The 18,770-nt window shown below is 46.3% G+C and overlaps 1 protein-coding gene across 1 annotated transcript in view; it reads left to right on the forward strand.

The window, feature by feature from the left end:
• The window catches only part of LMX1B (LIM homeobox transcription factor 1 beta), a 129,086-nt gene extending 121,920 nt beyond the window's left edge, over window positions 1–7,166 (forward strand). Inside the window, exon 8 of the mRNA XM_073314240.1 lies at window positions 1,170–7,166. Coding sequence (XP_073170341.1) covers window positions 1,170–1,327 — 158 coding nt within the window. The 3' untranslated portion in view covers window positions 1,328–7,166. The remainder of the gene's footprint in view (window positions 1–1,169) is intronic.
• The last annotated feature ends 11,604 nt before the right edge of the window (window positions 7,167–18,770 follow it).

The following is an 18,770-nucleotide window of genomic DNA, read 5'->3' on the forward strand; positions in this document are numbered from 1 at the left end:
TCCAGGACTTATATAATACTCTCTGACCGAACACAATTACCGGCTTCTACCCATTTCCCACTCACCACATCACATGGCCAGGTGTAACCAAACAGCACCTTTTACGTGCTACACAAATGTAAAAAGCCTCATGGCTGTTACAGGACTATTACCGTCTTGCATTTAAATATGATTTAAGGGGATTTTTCAAACGGCGATGAGTGATCTTGTAGCGCATCATGGCTCAGTTACATCACTTTAACTTCTGTGAAGTATGGGGCACGTTGGTACTGAGATGGATACACGCCTCTTAGTAACACTCATTGGAATGACGTGCATGCAGCAGGAGGAAAGCAGACTGTGCTGTGTGCTGTTAACAGTGTTTGTTGCAGAGAGGTGCATGCACACTGGGAAGTTTGGTAAATGAAACAGAGTCTGAATTTCAAGTGCATTTCATAAAGAAACTTGAACCCCAGAGGAACTTTGGAGGGGTCGGGTTTGGTGGCTAACATTTTGCCTGGCTCGCTCAGTGAATCCCCACTAGAGATATGGTCTGTGCCTCAAATCAAACACAAAGTAATACAATGCAGCCATTTCAATTGAGTGCCGGTAGAGCACTTTCTGGTGCTCTCCCAGGTGGTCAGTTGCCATTTCAGCCGCAAAAGGAGATAAAAGGCAGTATTGTCTCTATTCCAAAACAAAACTCCATTGCATTTGCAGATGCGACATTGTGTCTGGGTGAGCAACACTTTTTCCCAAAGAGCCGTTTCCCATTGTCAGAATTGGGGCCTAATCCTGCATTAATTGGCTACCTAATTGTGGAATGCAAGGTCCCAGCTCGTGCGGAGTGTGTGATCCTCCCTGCTCCCTGTTGGTTGTCTGCTCATGTCAATTAGAGAAGGGTTTTTTTATGTGCTGGAGACAGCAGCATAAATGAAGCACTGCCAGATTTCCTCCTTCTACGCAGTATCAAAGCCATTGAAACACCTAGAATTTGATCTCCAGTCCCTGTTTAAAGAGCAGAGCCTTGCAGAAGAGTTATTTTATGTTAGCTTAGGAAAGGAAAACAAACTGTATTAGCTTTTGCGTTCACTTGGAACAGATAGTGTGCCTCATAGTGCCTGAGAATCCTTAATCTGTATTTCTCTTCCTGCACAGAATCGAGCTTAATTTCTACATTTTGTTTGCAGGAAACGACTCAATTTTTCATGATATCGACAGTGATACCTCTTTGACTAGCTTGAGCGACTGTTTCCTTGCCTCCTCAGAAGTTAACTCCATGCAGGCTAGAGTAGGAAACCCCATTGACAGGCTGTACTCTATGCAGAGCTCATATTTCGCCTCATGAAAATAATAAAAAAAAAAACAAATAGCTGGCGTATCTTTAGCAAGTGACTTTTTGCAGAGCAGACTCTACAGCCATATGTTGCCCAGCTCTTCTGTCACAGTGACTCCTGCCACCCCTGGACTGCCAAGAGCATTTTTAGGAGGACCATATATTAAATAAATAAATCAACCCATCAACCCTCACCTCCCCCAGTCACACACACCCACATCCTCAGTTATCCGGATTGGACCAGGCCGAGAGGAAAGCATGGGAAGAATGGAACACCCAGCTCTCCAGCAGCCCTTGGTTTGGTTTGAGCTCCGCACTGTAAAGGAGGTGACTGTGTGAAAAGCGAGACCTTTTTCCTCCTTTCTTTCTTCCTTTCATTTGGATATTTAAACTTTTTTTTTTTAAAGCCACTGAGACTGACATCAGTCGACCATATGACAAATAAATCAAAGAAACTGGAGACTCCTCCCCTTTCTTACTGCATGACTCATACTATGTTGTGGATAAATTGCCATTTGAACTGTGAGAAGTTAATGTAAATGTGACGTTCAACATTTGTTTCCTTTCTACACTTTTTCTACATTACCCTCAATCTGCTCCTTAGTTTATAGCCCTTATACTGTATGATACTTAGAAAAACTGGTTAACCATAAGCCTTGTGGAGAAGCCAGTGATTTCATAATTGGAAAAGGACCCTGGAGAGAAGCTGCATGTTAGGGACAGATGCATTTAGATTAGTATTAATCTTGAATAATTAAAACAAAAGGTGCTTACATTACACAGAGCTTTATTTAATTTTTAATGTGTGAGAATAAAACATTTACTTTTATTTGTAAGTAATGCAGTGCCACCTTTCAAGCCTAGACTGTGATTGGCAACCATGTGTTGTTCATTCTGTTCTGTTTATTTAGGTTTTGTATGAGACATAGATGTGCTACACTCCTTTGTCCATCTGGAATAATTAAGACCTCCTTTCATTAATTTTCTTCCCTTGTCAAGGAAAGTGCAGGATCTAAAATCCTAGCCCAGACCCTGAGAAGTGTGCACCAAGTGAGCGAGAACACAGAGAACACGAGGCTCTGTCACGAGCCTGAGTCTGATCTCACTTATGGAAGTTTCACACTGATGTGCCTCTGTTGCCTCCAGCAGTCACTCCAGACCTGCACTAGTGCAAATGGGAGGAGAACCGGGCTCCTTATGCAGAGATAAAGAGAACTGTCTCAACAGCCCTTGCCGAGGTTTGAGCAGCCATTATAGATTTTTGTAGGGCATAAAACACGATAAATAATAATATTGTAGTTATAAATGTTGCCTGCAGACAATAATTACCGGGTGGAGAGGCAGACAAGTATGGCCATGTCTCGTAATGGAGAGGCCTTAGTGAGGAACAATTTGACAAGGTAAGAGAAGTAATGATACGATGTGTTCAAAAACGAGTAAAGACGGGGTGAGGAGGGAAAGGTTAGGTAAGTCAGGCCCATTCTTAAACAAATGTGGTAAAATGCTGACCATCCCACGAAAACCAAGGTAATTGAACTCCTGGCGTGTGACTTATGGTGCAGGCTCAGGGGCTGCAGTTGCAAACTCTTCAGCACTCGGAGGGGCCCTCCATGCCAGTTCGATGGGCCACAGGCAGCAAAGAATGTAACAGACTCAACAGCCTCATTACGTTCGTGGCAGCGTACATATGTTCCAGTTTCCTGGGATAGTAGCACTGCCTGCTCAGGATAGGTCCCAGCTCTCATGGGAGTCTGCCCATGAAAAGTTAAGCACCCTTTTCTGAACCAGAAAGGGCTACTTCTTGCTTCCCAAAGGGGTGAATACCAAGCAGGGCAAGAAAGAGCTGAGTCAGCCAAAAAAGGACCTGTGTTGCTCTATGGCAAATGGTATAACTCATCTGGAACACAGATTTAAAACAAAAGAGGGCAAGAGAGCACTTCTTACATCCCAGGTGATTATTAACTCTCCCCGCTTTACTAAACAGGGGGCAACCAGGGCCACATCCCATCCAGGGGTAGCAAAGCAAACAAAGCTATTCATTCCAAACAACCACGGGTGGAGCTCAGAACCCATTTTACACCTTTCTTAAAACCCAGCTTCCATCACTAGGAGAAACACTTGAATTTGCACCTTGGTGAGGTGAGGAAAGGCTCCAGTGGGAAAGGAAGTATACTACTCATGCAGGCGAGATGGCACGTCTGGAGGTCTCACCTCTGCTCTGGTGCCCACAGCACAGTGTCCCAAGACAGGCAGAAGGGCCCTCTCTCACAAACACACACCCAGTGTTGCTTTATTCTGTCCATTCCCCTGCAGCCCCCGATGTTCTGGGCTAACAAAGCTCAAGCCATCCCCTTGCTACTGCATGTAGCTCTCCTACCTCGGACAGGAAGTAGCCCAGATTGCAGCCTGCCAGCAGTCAGGGGTCCATCACAATTGCATGCATTCTGTAGAGGCAGTTTTATCTTCTGCAGAGGGAAGTGACTTCACCAGTTGAAGCAGAGGCTTGTGAGCCCCTTGGATATCTGCTGCCAGTTGGGAGAAAAAGGCTTTACTACCTTTTTTCTCACCCAGGCACCACCGATTTTTCCCCTTGTGCTGTACCAAAAAACACCCCTGCTCACAACAGCTGGTATCTGTAAAGAACTCAGGTGACCTGGACATTTACATTGCTGTAGGGGCCAGAATTTGAAGCATTTCTCATGTGGTACATTGGAAACATTTGTAACTACCCGCCTCACAGGATTAATCCAACTCCCAGCAAATATCAATTTTCTCAGAGCCGGAGTGTCTTCACAAGCTCCAACCTCTGATGTTTATGGCATCTATACACTGTCCCAGGATCCCACCAGTCAGACCTCCTCTTCTTACCAGTGCAGAATCAAAGGCCATAATTAATTAACGTTGAGACTGGTCTGAGCACTGTACTGTGCCCCACAGTCTGGAGACTCCCCTGCTCCATGTCTACCTCTGGTTCGCGGCTGGATGTTGAAAAAATCCACTTCCAAGAAAGGAATCAGCAAGCCTACTTTGGAGCTCAAGTATCGATAACCCTTCTGCTGCTCTTTGGATGGCACTTTATCACCTTGGCATATATTGCAATGTAGGTATAAATATACTCTCGGCTGAGCCTTTGGTGTGTTGTATGGCAATGCTTAGCCGTTTGTTCCCCCATATTATGCTCTAGTTGGTGCCAAGTGCATTGTACATGCAATCTCTTGGCCAACATGGCTAACTATATTTCCAGTGCCGGGGTGCATTGAAGCCAATCAAGCCGGGGGTGCACTTTTGAAAGTATGGCCAGTCACTTCGAGCAGGCCAGTGATATCTGGCAAAGGCCAAAGTTCATTAAAGCAAAATAAATTTGTAGTACGAATTATCCCACAGGAGCGTGATCATTGTGGTTTTAACCCAGGACCTGCAGTAAAATATTATAAAGCAACCTCTGACCTTTTTGATTTCTGGTTTACTCTTGTATTGTCAAGGGAAATGTCACTGATCAGGTGAAAGTAAAATGTGCAATGGGCCATACAGCGGTAATATCTTACCCTGAGTCACATTGATAAATTCTTGCCCAAAACTCTTAGCATCTGGCACTTTCACGGAAACCACAAATAGTGATTGTACATATGGGAGTTTGAAGGGTAGAGGTCGTGACAGCAGTTTATTACGTCTACCTTACAGTGATAATTCTCTCTAGCAAATTAACCTCGCTCTAGTATAAATACATCAAGTGAACTCTTCATAGCATTTCAATCATGCTGTTTTGGCTAAAGAAGGAATACACATTAGGCTAAAGCAGTGACAAGATGCAATTAACTAAAAGAAGATTGATTAGGTTTGTGTTCACTCAATAATATTTAATGAAAGGTTATCATAATGTGAACATGCTAAATGATAGCTTCCTCAGAAGTCTGTATTGTGCAAATGATCAATTCTGTGCCCAAAAGTGATGCTAGCATACTGCAAGTTTCCTCCCGCCAAATGCGGTAACTGATTGATGCAGTATTTAGTCCCTGTACTCACGGACCAGCATATGCTTTTAACGTAGTAACTAGCGCGTTTCCATTTCATAGTGTCACTGCCAATGGAAGAATTCCCCCACAACGTGCAGCTCATCTCAGGGCTACACTAACCACAGTCTCAGTATGATGCTGAGGAGAGGGACATACTTCCAAATAATTGGCTTTATGGTGTTAAATGTGTTTCATGCCCAACAAGTAGGAGATAATTATGTTGCTGTCAGTAAAATAATTTTTGGTTTCCATCTCTAAGCTGAAACATGTCCCACGAATCTTGGTCTTTTTTCTTCTTCAGATGCTTTGTCACCAAACGTGTCTGCGTTCTAAAGCCCACTTGGTGCTACCCATGCACAAGGAGTGAGCTGAAGCATGCTCTCAGTGGCCACTGAATGTGTTTCGCTCTGCTCAATGTGCAATGTGAGTATTGCTGCTGAGGGATAGGTACGAGCCTGCTCAGAGAGCCCCTCTCATGAGCCTGGCAATGTGTCCACTCTGCAGCACTGTCACGGATTAGGGAGGCACCTTCAGCCTGGTAATGCCTTGCAGAGTGGTTGATGTAATTCCACATCCCTTTCCCTACTGGGTGCAGGAGTCCTCTCCACCTCTTCCAATGATCAACGATATTTCCAGCCACACCCCTCATTCTGCCCAGAGCATCATGGTGTCTCTGCTCCTGCCAGCCAGATGGGCCATTCAATTTGTGACATCACCAGAAGTTCCGTGGTGATGTCATACTAACTCAATAAGACTCCACTACAGGACCAAGGAGAAAGACAAGCTTCCTCCAACCACAAGGGTTGGTCACAAGAGCAAAAGGGAAGAGAGGACACATTAGAGATCGCATCACAGCCACAGTCCTTGGAGCCAGTTCCAGGTACACGGCTATGAAGTTCCCATGTGCTTTACATCTCTAGAGCCTGAAGTATTTGGGAAGTGTTAATGAGCAGCTGTCATTGTGTGTCTAAGTCCCACTTTAGCGTGCCCTCCTCTCCTAGCACAGTGCCGCTGGGTGGCACAGATTGCCCGACTAACACATCCATAGCAACTTGAATTCAGAGCAAGTTAAGTATTTAGGCCACCATTCAGTAAGGTACTTCAGTACAGGCTTATCTTTAAGAAAGTTCTTAAATCCTGTTGGCTTCAACAGGACTCAAGCATGTGTAAGTGCTTTGCTCAATGCAGAGGGTTGACTTCATGCTTAACTCCCTTGCTGAATTAGGGCCTTACTGAATAACTTGGTAACTTCTAAGTATAAGCACAGAATCATAGATTGATTTGCTGATTCTACTGCAGGCCTTCCTAATGGTACAGCATGGCTGCTCTTGGGTCTGCACAATGTTGTTTTGTTTAGCAGTGACTGTGAAGGGACTTCCAGCTATTTTGCAGTGGGAACTCTGTTTTTAAGTGGACACCCTTTTTTAGCTGTACGGCTGTATTACTTGTATATTTATATATTCTGTATTTATGTTACCAAAATGTAGTATTTTGTAGCTGTCTGTTACAATTTGTTTAACTTGTACAAAATATGAATATGCTCCCTCATACTTAACCACCTGCCTTTCACAGTAGCTCCCTGCCCCTTGCTCTCTGTGTTGGTAACACGCCACCATAATGTGTGTAGGTTGGATTTTTTTTTATTTAATTACTTGTCATTGTTAAATTATTTATTAGTGTTTTTTAAATTTCATTTCACTGCATTTTTTTCCTGCCACCGTCACCTGGCAGCTAAGGTATGTGAGATTCTCATCCATTGCGTTTCTGCCCAGGAAAGAGAGAGAGAGAGAGAGATTACATTTCAGTATATTTGTAAATAAAAGCAACCTGTAAACAAACCAGCCGTCTCCTCAGGGTGCAGTTTGTGTCTCTTTCGTTGCAGTCGATGTGTGTGCAGCATGCACACTGTGTGCAGTGTGTGTGGTGGACAGGGGCACTGTGTGCTCACCTGGGAATTTGCAGGGAACTTGCCACCCTCGCTGTAGCCCTTGACTTGTATGGCGAGTCCACGTAGCACTGGGGAGCGTGAGGCGCAGCCTGCGTGGCCGCATTTTCCATTGATCCTTGGCGCAGATACAGCACAGACAACGCTAAAGCAAGCTTCCCTCCCGCTGCCCTCCACCAGCATTTGCAGAGCCCACCTGTCGGGGAAGGAGGGGAATGTCGCTCCATGGCTCCTGGTTCTCAGGCTCTCTGATGGGACTGCCCTGGGATAGGGGTGCGTGGTGTGGCTGCATCCATTAGGTAACCGGACTGAGCCAACTAATACCCTTGGCATGCTGTCCACTGCAACGATGGGGCCTTTTAAGACAAACCATCCTGGGCCACGTGGGATCCAGCTGTCACTTCTGGTGTCTATGCCCCAAGCACTGCTCGTCACTCAGAAGTCGTTGGTTTTTCTGATGAACGCATAGGAGAGAGGGGAAGGTGGAAGCCCCGCTGGCTGGTGAAGAGGGATGCACTCTGCATCCTAAAGCGAGAAGGAAAAGGTCTATCTTATTGTCCTGGTAGCAGCACAGCGAGGAGCCCTCTTGACTCCCCCAGTCACGTAAATCCAGCCTCTCCACAGGACGGGGGTGCTCAGATCTAGGCAGCCCCAGCTTCAGAGCCTGAGCTCTCCCAGGCAGAAGTGCAGCATTCACACTGGGGGGGCACGGCGCACACACGGGCCCGACAGAACTAACCGATGGGATCCAGGGAGAGACGGCCTGGCCAGGTGCCACATGGGAGCCTTGCAGCTCTGAACAGGGGTTTCCTGGAGAAACCTACTTTTGCTCAAGGCTGGGAAATGGGGACGATGGCTGGTGCTGGCAATGCAAGTGAAGCAGACACACACACTGTGTCTTGTTCACAGGTACCAAACCCGCCAGCAGCCCACAGGGTAGGCCCCGGCTTCTGGCTTTCCAATCCTAAGAGCAGTTGGCTGTGATCTGAGAATGGGAGCCTGCCTAGCAGCCTAGCAGCTGCCTATTTGGGTTCAGCTGGAAGCCCGACAAGCCGGGATCCCCAGAGGCCTCAGCCGGCGATACAGCTATCACAGAGATGGGTGGGGAACCCAATTCCTCCCCCTCCCCATATGAACTCTGCTGGAGGGACAGGCTTGGCAGTGCACATGTGCCCCACCATCGACTGGGGCAGTGGAAGCGGATTTAGCCCACATTAATAGGAGCCATCAACATTTTTCTACAGAAACTATTTTTGATGGAAAATTTCATTTTCAATTAAATGCTTTCCACACAAATTTTAGGTTTTTATAGAAAAAATTTGAAAGCCCCCAAATTGAAAACTTTCCTACCAAAACCTTTTGGATTTGTAATGAAAATTTTCTGTGGGACAACAAAAAGTCACCGTTTCCCCTGGAAACACGCCTGTGTCAGACCCGCTCCACACATCAGGGAAAGAGGTGGCCCAGCAAGCGCAGTTGCTCCCGAGTGACCTCACTCCAGGCTCAGCACACAGGGGACTGGCTGTTTGGGCCCCAGGTTGGAATCCCCTCTCTTCATAGCAATGCGAAGTGGGCAGGGGGCGGCTCTGGGACTGTTCCAGCTCATGGCATAGAGCCGCCTCGGTGCAAAATAAAAAGTGGTATTGATGTAACAAGACAGGCAGAGTCTCTATGAGAAAAATTATCCAGCCGCTTATTGCCCAGCATGCTTTGGCCAGCCTCCTAGCTAGGGTCTGCTCCTTGTGCTGCACTGGATAGAATGTATTTAGCGTGTGCAACTATATATAATGAGCCACCTTAACAGCACTCACCCCACACACCCTTGGCAGGCACAGCCTGCTACTGTCTGTTTCCAACATGAGCACTGCACCGCAGGGACTAAGCACCAGTCTTCCCAATGCCTGGGCACAAAAATTCCTCTCTGCTGCCAATTATGCCAGGTCTGTGCAGGTAGCACACACCTGCCAGGCTGCTGGCTAGTTCACGCAGCTCATGGTTGCACACACTTGTATGTAAAACTGAATGGTCCATTGGGGGCACTGAGTAACTTAGGGGACTATCAGCAAAAGGGGAAAAAAGTGGTTCTGTTGTACTTGAGTACTCAGAAAGGATGCTTTCCATCATGGTATTTTGCAAGCTTGACTAAATCTGCATGACTACAGCTGCATGTGGTGTTTGAAATTAATGAATCAAAGCAGAGCTCCCAAGACTGGAAGTCTAGCGCTACACGAGGCAGAAAGGTTTGTCAACTGGGATTTTAGTTTGTGATCTTTTTGCCCACATGCAGCAAGTGGAAGTGGATGGACAAGTCAGGTCCACGGGGTTCCCAGCATCATGACTGGTGGAGTGAAGAAGATTGTCCCAATGGACTTGAAGACTTCAAAAAAGCTGGGATGGTCTGTTGTACTCAAAAGCCTTTCTATTGGCAGTGCCTAGCTGAGGCATCACATCGCTGACAGAACCTGCTCTCGGGAAAGTAACAGTGACTCCAAAGCGATTCTAACAGGGGCCCATCGGGAGGTATCATTTATTCAAAGAGACCAACAGCTTAAGGGCATGGCTCTACTCTGTGTGCTACAACACCACAGCTACACATTGCCGCTGTAGCGCTGTAGTCTAGACACTTCCTGAGAGATGGGGAGAGGGGGGTTCTTCGATGTTGGTAATCCACTTCCCCAAGTGGCGACAGCCATAGCTACAGCAGGGGCTAGGTCAGCTTCGCTACAGCACTCAGGCTGTGTGAATTTTTCACACACCCCCAAGAGACATAGCTAGGGCAAGCTGAATGTTAAGTGTAGACCAGCCCTAAAACAGACAAGTATATGCATAGGGCCATAAAACAATCAGATTAGAGAGTTAGATAAGATTTATGATCTAGCTATCTGAGTGAGTTTTGGTTTGTTCACATCTAATTCTCAGTTGCTGATTTCTGGGGTGTGGCGGCACCATTTCTTTCATGCTCCATGCACTTTAAGATACAGCTTCAATGCCTTTCTTTCATTTTTATACCTGGGGGATGTCATTTGAGGGCTGTGAAGCCTTCCCCACTTCAGCATGGAAATTGTGAATACTTTGCCAGACTCTCTAGTGCTGAGGTAACTAAATATTAATACAATAACATCACATGATCAAACAGTTAATGCTTGTCCCCCCCAATATTTCTACCCGTATAGATGCCCATATAGCTGCTACACTTTGTCCTGCTTTCCTTCCATCTGCATAACCCCCTCTAATGGAGGGCAGGATATGGCCCAGAGTTATGCTGAGAACGCTGCAAATTTACCTTTATTGCTCTGAGTCAAATACCTTTTTTCCTTTTGCTGTTTGGCTCCAAATTGCATCATCTCCTCCCCCAATGTTTGCTATTGGTGGAATGTCATTGAGGAAAAATGAATTGCCATTAGCAATTGGTTTCACCCAAGTCAGAACTAGCTGCTCAAATATTCATGCTTTGTGAGCATCCAATATTTATGAAGGAAGAAGTACAGTCGCCCTCAGCGGTTTCTGAATCTTCCCAAAAAGATACGTAAAAGAGATTAGCAAAAGGGGGAAAAAATGATGATTAATATATGTGGGGCTTTGCGTTCTGCATTGTTTGTGTTGTGTTTTCTCTTTAGTGTCAGTGCGACAGAATGAAGACTGATTTATATGACACAGCTGTAGCAAACAAAAGGAGAGGAGAGCAGGGAAATGGCTGGAGGTAAAAATGCCAGTGCAAAGGGCTAAAGGCCTGCACCTGGGTCCTGCTTCCCATACTGCCGACCCCCCTCAGAGCACCTTGGACAATCAGATTATCTTCTGGAAAGAGGAGTTCAAATGGCCCTTCAAAAGATTTGTCTTAATAATTGCTGTCTTATCTTAAGTCCTGTTTTTTTATCAGCCAAACTGCTGCTGCGAGGCAGATCCTGGGGATAAGGTGCTGTCACTCTTCATTATTATTACCGCTTATAATGAAAACACATTTGTTCCTCTTTCTGTGGACTTTGAAATGGTGTCACCTAATGCACATCTGGTGTTTTATCGATATTTTTAATAAAGTAAAAAGTAAAATGACAGGGATAGGCCCAGCTGTCTAAAAATAACCATGCAGTAAATGCTGCTAAATACATAGCATCGCTGCATTGCGTTCGTTCGTACTCAGACTGTAACCGATTGGTCTAGCAAGAACGAATCACATTTTTACATTTACAGAAAATTCTTCCTTCCTTGATATTGAATTTTTCAGTTATCCCCACAGTGTGCTAGCTTCTCATCCATGAGAGAACACAGTAATTATCACTAGTACCAGCAGGTAAATTGTGAAATGAGAACAATGACAAACACTGTACACTTTTCTTTTGCACACCAGAAAACAAAACAATTCTGTTTGAAATCCCATTAGTGAATTTGGATCATGATACTTATCGGACAAAAGCCACAACAATTACTTAATTAGGGATTGGTCTCTACCTGGAGCAAGTTGTTCAAAATTAGCTCTAAAAATATAAAAGAAAAGCTTGGCAATTGTTTATAATGTGGAAAGTGAGGATGCTGCATAAAGAATTCCATAATTTCTCTCTCTCTCTCTCTCTCTCTCTCATTCCTGCCCACATGAATCCACACCCCGGCTTGATCCAGCCCCCTCTGCAGTCAACTGAAAGATTCCCATTGACTTCAGTGGGACTTGGAGTTGAGCCTCAAACACCAATATCCCAGTCGATAAGGAAATAGCACCTGGTTCGTGTGTATCATTCACTGTAACCTTACTCTGGCCTAACCTTCAGATTCACCATTGCACTGTGTGACGGGGGCCTGTGTAAGACGTTTCCTAAGACACTATGGAGCCCGTCGTACACGTTCAGAGCCACAGGGCAGCAGCCATGAGAAGAAAGACAATAACATGCAGGTGGGAGTCATAGCAATCTGCTCAGGTACAGCAACTCCTATGTCTGAACTAGCACCCCACCTCCAAGGAGGCATGATGTTATCACGAAGGGAAGAGCCACTGGGTTTAAAGGATGAAGAACAGGCCGCACTAGAGAGATGGAGGACTTGGGGCACCTTAGAGACTAACCCATTTATTTGAGCATAAGTTTCGTGAGCTACAGCTCACTTCATCGGATGCATCTGTGGAAAGTGTAGAAGTCCACAGGATGCATCCGATGAAGGGAGCTGTAGCTCACGAGAGCTCATGCTCAAATAAATGGGTTAGTCTCTAAGGTGCCCCAAGTCCTCCTTTTCTCTTTGTGAATACAGACTAACACGGCTGTTACTCCGAAACCTAGAGAGATGAAAAGTCTCCTCTCAATCACACCTAGTATTCCAAGCCATAATCCCAGGCTGTGACAAGGGTGTTGTGAGAAGCTGTTGGGGCGATTCCCCAGGTCCCCGATTCTCCTCTCTCACCAGTTTTACACTGGGCAAGGCAACACCGCCGCGCTGAGTCAGCGCAGCTGCCCCAATGCAGCTGGGCCGCGGCAGCGCGTCCGGTGAAGACGCCCTCTGCCAACAGAGCGTCTTCTCCAGCCGCCATAGTTACTCCAGCTCAGTGAGAAACTGAAGCTATGTTGGCAGGAGCGCATCTCCCACCGACATCGCATCAGGGCGGACAGCGCAAAACTTGTGTCACCCAGAAGGCCGGGGAGGCGGGGGGGTTCGCACCCCGAGCAACATAAGTTAACTTGACTTAAGCAGTACTGTAGACCTGCCCATTGACTGCAGTAGGGACATGCTGCTTTGTACCAGAGTAGGCGCCATGATAATTAGGCCATTGATCTCTGTGCTGAGAAAACAGGAAAGAAACTGAAACTGGGTTCAAACTTTGTGGCTTGAAAATAAAACCTGTTATAACTCCACCTGTTCTCAGGCTATTGCATTGGTACCTACAATAGATGAGCCTGAACAGAAAATTTTTACTCCAGACCCAAATTTTTCCACAGGTGGGGCCTCCTCAGCTCAGCAATTTAAAATAACAGATGATTGTGCATTTTTCAGATGGCTACAAGGAGATTAATTCTGATGCTGTCTGTGAAGAGAGTAAACCGTTCCAAGATGTGTTTGAAATGGGTCCCCTCATAGCTGGCTCCAAGAAACTGCCCTTTGTTCCAGGAGGCTGGAGATGTGGCTATAGGATCTGTGTCTTCCTTATAACTACCTCTTGCTGCTCCAGAGCCAAATGCAGAGTTTGTGGCTACAGGGGCGAACAAAAATGAGATGTTTGAAAGGGAAGGCATGTTTCTCGTAAAAGTCAGCACTAATGTGAGGCTAAATCTAAAATAATAATTATATCCTTTCTAAGAAGGTATTATGGGCCCAGGCCTCTGCCAGGAATACAAAGAGATCAGGCCTAAGCCCTGTTGCAACAGCAGAGTTCTGAGTTCAGGGACAGCTCATCTAGTAAAACAGGGGTGTTTTGGGACAACGGCATAAATAATAACAAATGACTCGCCAGTCACCAGGCCAAGGTGGAGTCACTGTGTGCCACTGTCAGACAGACAGGCAGAGCACTCGGAGGAAGGGGGGGGTTGAACATTTTTTCTAGATGGAGCAGAGAACTCAAACGGAAAGCAGACTCACCTGCCCACCCACTCTCAGAAACCAACAGAAAATCAGACCATTTTACAGACATTAATTAATTAAACCTCATCCCAACTCTATGAGGGTGAATAGCGTATTTACATCTGTCCACCAGGGGCTCACCATACTGTGGGGTGCAGCCATAAATCAAATTCCAAATGCAGTGTTTGCTCATCTCACGCCAGCGACTGAATGCATGTTGTGAGAGCATATGTCTCTCGTTCCCATGCACACCTCTTCTCTTGTGTCCTATAGTAACTGAAAGGACATGGCAGTCGCTCACTCCCACCAAAAGAGAGAAATGGAATCAGAGTGCCCAGAAAACTCCCCTTGCACCATCCTACCACTTTGCAGGGGACTCAGGCTCAGATGAGGCACATGAAGCCAACTGCCGTCCTGCCAGAAGCACAGTGATGGGAGAGGCCCAGGGGGCCCAGGCCCCCCCTCTCCTGGCCAAGCTCAAGACAGCAGTGAGGTGGCCCCATGGCCAGGGACCTTCTGCCTGCACAGGAGGTAACAGGCTGGGGCAGCCACATCCCCACCCAACAGAGGAGCCACCACCAGAATCCTGGTGCTGTGGGAGTGGGGGGGGTGAGGGGGGGCTCTGGCACTTCCTGAGCCCTGTACACTGGGTGGAGCAGGAGTGGGGGGAGGGAAGCAGCAGCCCCAAGTCTGGGAATTTACCCTCCCCCTTTACATGCAACCCTCCTCTTCCTGCACACTCCTTTGCCACATGTGAGCATATGTGCCATGCTGTCTAATGCTTTCCCAAGGAGAGCATTTCACAACATCCACCTGTATAATTACCGTGAGGAACATGGTGTATGAAACACATTTTCCTTTTATACACCCATTTTGTAATTACCAGAGACCCACCTACCCCCCGGTGTGTGTGCGTGTGTGCACGCGTGTGCATGCATGCATGTTGTGCAACGATTATTAACTACACTCCTGTGGCAGCTACAGACAGCGAGCTCTCTTTCGCATCCTCCTTCGCTATTACATTACCAGTGCTATTCACGCAGGTTTGCTGTGTTTGTTTCATTGTTTAACTTGTTGCAAGTAACTTGGTGTCCCACACATCAGGATGAGTAATTGCTGATCTGATTAGCCAGCAGTATACACCATATGTGACATATTCCCTCACACCTGGGCTGTCAGATTGCTGTTGATAAGATGCTGATAGGTTGGGCATGAAAGACACCAGGTGAAGGGCAGACATTCTCTTAATCTTCTCTTAACTGCAAGACATTGGACTAAAACCTTGTGCTCTAGGCCTGACCGGAGAAGTCAGATAACGAGGCTCCTTTTGGCTGCAGCCTTTCCTGCAGGACACAGCAATGGGACCCTGCTTAATGAAGCAGGCAAAGACTATACAGTTAAAAACCTCACAAAGGTGAGGGAGATCCCTAAGGCTAAAGAGGGAAAGGCCTTAAGCACTCTTCACTAGGCCATGGGAAGCAGAATGAGGCAGCCTCCAGGGGCCACACCGAGCATCGATTCATCCTGATGCAGCCTCCTGTCAGTGCAATCCAGACACCTGAATCAGCTCTCTTCCTGCACCATCCCTCTAGATTTTCTGTATCACTGGATTTAAGGAGGGAGCTTGAATCAGTATCCTGGCCATGCTCCATCTACCTGATCTGTCTCAGTTTCCTGAGGCTCAATTAAGAAGGAGCCTTCACTTTTGCATTTAGGCACCTAAATATATTTGAGATATGAGCCTAACTCCCATTGAATCCAGTGGGAGTTGGGTGCTTAAATAGCAGGATCTCTGTCTTGGTGATCCCCTACATTTCCTCCCGCCTTTTGTTATTCTGCAGCATTTAGCAAACAGAGTCACTTTCAGGATCTCAGTTCACTCCTAGTCTGACCCTGATTATTGCGTGTGCTGGAATTCTTGCAGTTACATGTCCTATTCTTGAGAATATTGCCATCTTCATTTTCTCTCTATACCTTTCTCTTACTCATTAATGCACCATTAGTTAGTGTTAGCTAAGTGCTTTGAAGATGAAAAGTGCTAAACAGGTATGAAGACTCATTATTCTGGTTATTAGAAAGGTAGAAGCAGTCTAGGACTCGCCTGTGCCAGCATTTAATTATGCTGGTGCACTTTCGGTAAACAGAGTCTGCGTCTGAAGCTGAGCCTAGCCAGACACACTGTAATTTTCAATCTCTGCAACGATGCAATCAACAACAATAAATACTCTGCACCACAGCACAGACAGGCCCAAGGGCTTCCGGTTCCTGGCACATCTACATTTGAACTGAATTTCCATGAACCTAACCGATTTTAGTGGAATTTATCACAGAAATTGCCCATTTTGCTCGTTTCTTAATCTTCTAAAACATTTTAGAGGCCTTTCAAGCTTCAGAACATTCCTGCAAGACAACTGGACCACGTGTAAGAAAGAACAGTCTTTGGAAATCTAATCGTCTCCAGCTCAAAATAGAGAGGTAGCACTGGGCTGTTGACAGTGGGTCTCTGAAGACTTTCAATGTACTTCTTATTCCATAGCTCTGGCACCACATAGGAAATTAATTCAGCGACAATATTTTCATTAGATTATAACCCAAGTTCTCAATCTTAGGCACATTTGTATGCTTGTAATACATTCTAATTACTTGTAAAGAATAAGTCTGTGTGCTGGTTGGTTTACTGAATATATTAAGTTAATGAATAAATAAATTTGTCTCCATGCTGGGAATGCCACTCGCCGTCAAAGCTTGCCGCAGAAGGAGGGAACCAGAAACAAGTTTCATTTGCAGTGTTGGTAAATGATATCGTTTGGATTGTAGGTGGATTTGCTGCCCCTCCTATGAGTGATGAGTGAGAAAATCACCCCATTTCTGGCTAACAGCAGATCGACTGTTTGTAAGAGTGCATTACGGCTTTTTGAAGTTAAGTAGGAGTCTCTCTCTCTCTCTCTGCACCCCATGACCCCCTCCCCCCACAGATCCCAGGAATGCACCACCCCTGGAGAACTGCCTGCTCTACTCCTCTCCTGGCCTCCACAAAGGATGCCCAGCAGAAAGCGCCACCAGCAGATACATGCATCTAAAGTCCCACTCCTGGGGAAAAGCCTCTGAATTTTGGACCATGGAACATTTTTTGCTTTCTCCTTAGGGGCTCTCTCTCTCTAAGAGAAAAAGAGAGAGCACCTGTCAGTTTTCATTACAAAATGTTGAATCTCTGAATGGCCTGGGACAAGACCAATAGAACTCCCTGTTTTTCTCAAAGGATGGAAATTAATCATTTTTGCGGTGAAATACTGAGTTTTATCCGTGGAATTGATGGATTCCCTCCTCCAGCAAATACACAAACTCAGCAAGTGAAAGGCAAGAGTTTCAGACCCATCCAGCTGTGATTGCTCAAAAAGTTAGTCCAATAGTGGCTTGTAGAAGCACAGAGTAGAAGGGACCACAAGGGTTGGATTTCTATACTGGGATTCCCTTTTCTGAAATCAGTCTCTTTTCGGATCTATAAGGGAGAGTACAGGTCTTACCATGCACTGATAATGGTCCAGCGTTCTGGCCTAAATGCCATCCACTACCCTGGAGCACTGGACAGAGGGGTGCTTGGCCTCACTGGGAACGGCTGCTAGAACCCTTTCTGCACTATCCCATTGCCCCAACGGGCTGAGGCCTCCTCTAAATCCCCAAAAGCTGCTTCAGTGTCCCTTCCCGCATGTGTCATCGCGGAGTGAAGATGACGACAATAACACAGGAGCTTTTACATGAGAATACTCACTCCAGTTACCCCTCACGGAGAGAAGGCACATGTGACATGAGCAATACAGACCCATGGTTCTACCTTACTGAAGTCTCAAGGGAGCCTTAGGGGAAAAGGCTCAATATTGTACTCACTACCTACAGCTAGGTGCTAGGCAAGGGACATGATACTGCGACGGAGGCGCAAGGAGGAATGGAAGTCCCTTTCCCAGCCCACTATTAAGGTCCACTGTGGAAATAAAATACAGGAAAGCGGAGGAAGTGGCTGGCTATGGGGTAAAGGAGAGCTGTTCTGTGTGCGATGCCTCACTAAAGAACAGTTCATCTATACAACATACATAACCCCTGCCAAGCTGCCAAGCGAAACCCTGAGTGTTCAGCTGCGTGACTGCTGGTAGCACAGGGGAAAGCTGCCTGTGGGCTACTTTCACTTACACGCCCCATTCTCTTAAGGCTTTGGAATATTTGGGAAAGGAGAATCTGTAGAACTTGTTTGTTTCTATCGGCTAATGCCCTGTTTTCAAGTTTCTCAACCACCCTTTTGGAGCATGTGACCTTGGCCCTTCCTCTTCCATATCCCTGGCAATGCACTGAGCATGTGCACCAAACCCTTAGGCGCAGGAGACAGGAACCGTGTCAGGAGTGATGAAAACCTGCATGTGGTGGGAGCTGGAGCAGGGTTTGCCTTGACGTGACACTCTGCATTCTCAACGCGTTTTTGCAAAGTAATGATTTCGATCCTGGCACTGCAGTGGTGAGGCAGGCAAGCCCATGGATGCCAATAGGGGTATGTAGGCTGGTGTAGCCAGCAGTAGCCTTCAGCACCTAATTTTTCAGTTTTATCAAAGGTTACTGGAAAAGTAGCCAGGCGCTCCAGGGCTTTGGCTGCTATACAAAACAGATGAAAAGAGAAATAGCTGTCTGCCTCCTGTTAAAGAAATGCCAGTGTACATGTTCAGTTCCTGTTTGGCCTCCATTTAGGTCAAGCACTGAGACAGTCCTCATAAGAGTTTGCAGTGAGCTCAGTGTGTCTACTGTTGGACTTGTAAGCAGTCTTTGGACACTGCTGCATCATTGGAGAGGTTTATAAGAAGTTGTATAAATCTCACCTTTCTCACCACTTACAAATACACTTTTCATGGGTCCAGATACTTTCAAGATAGTCCATGATTTTTTCTTTCCTTGCCATTTGTATGCAGTCTTCTGGACC

The sequence above is a fragment of the Lepidochelys kempii genome, chromosome 16, assembly GCF_965140265.1.
Source record: "Lepidochelys kempii isolate rLepKem1 chromosome 16, rLepKem1.hap2, whole genome shotgun sequence".
NCBI classification, from domain to species: domain Eukaryota; kingdom Metazoa; phylum Chordata; order Testudines; family Cheloniidae; genus Lepidochelys; species Lepidochelys kempii.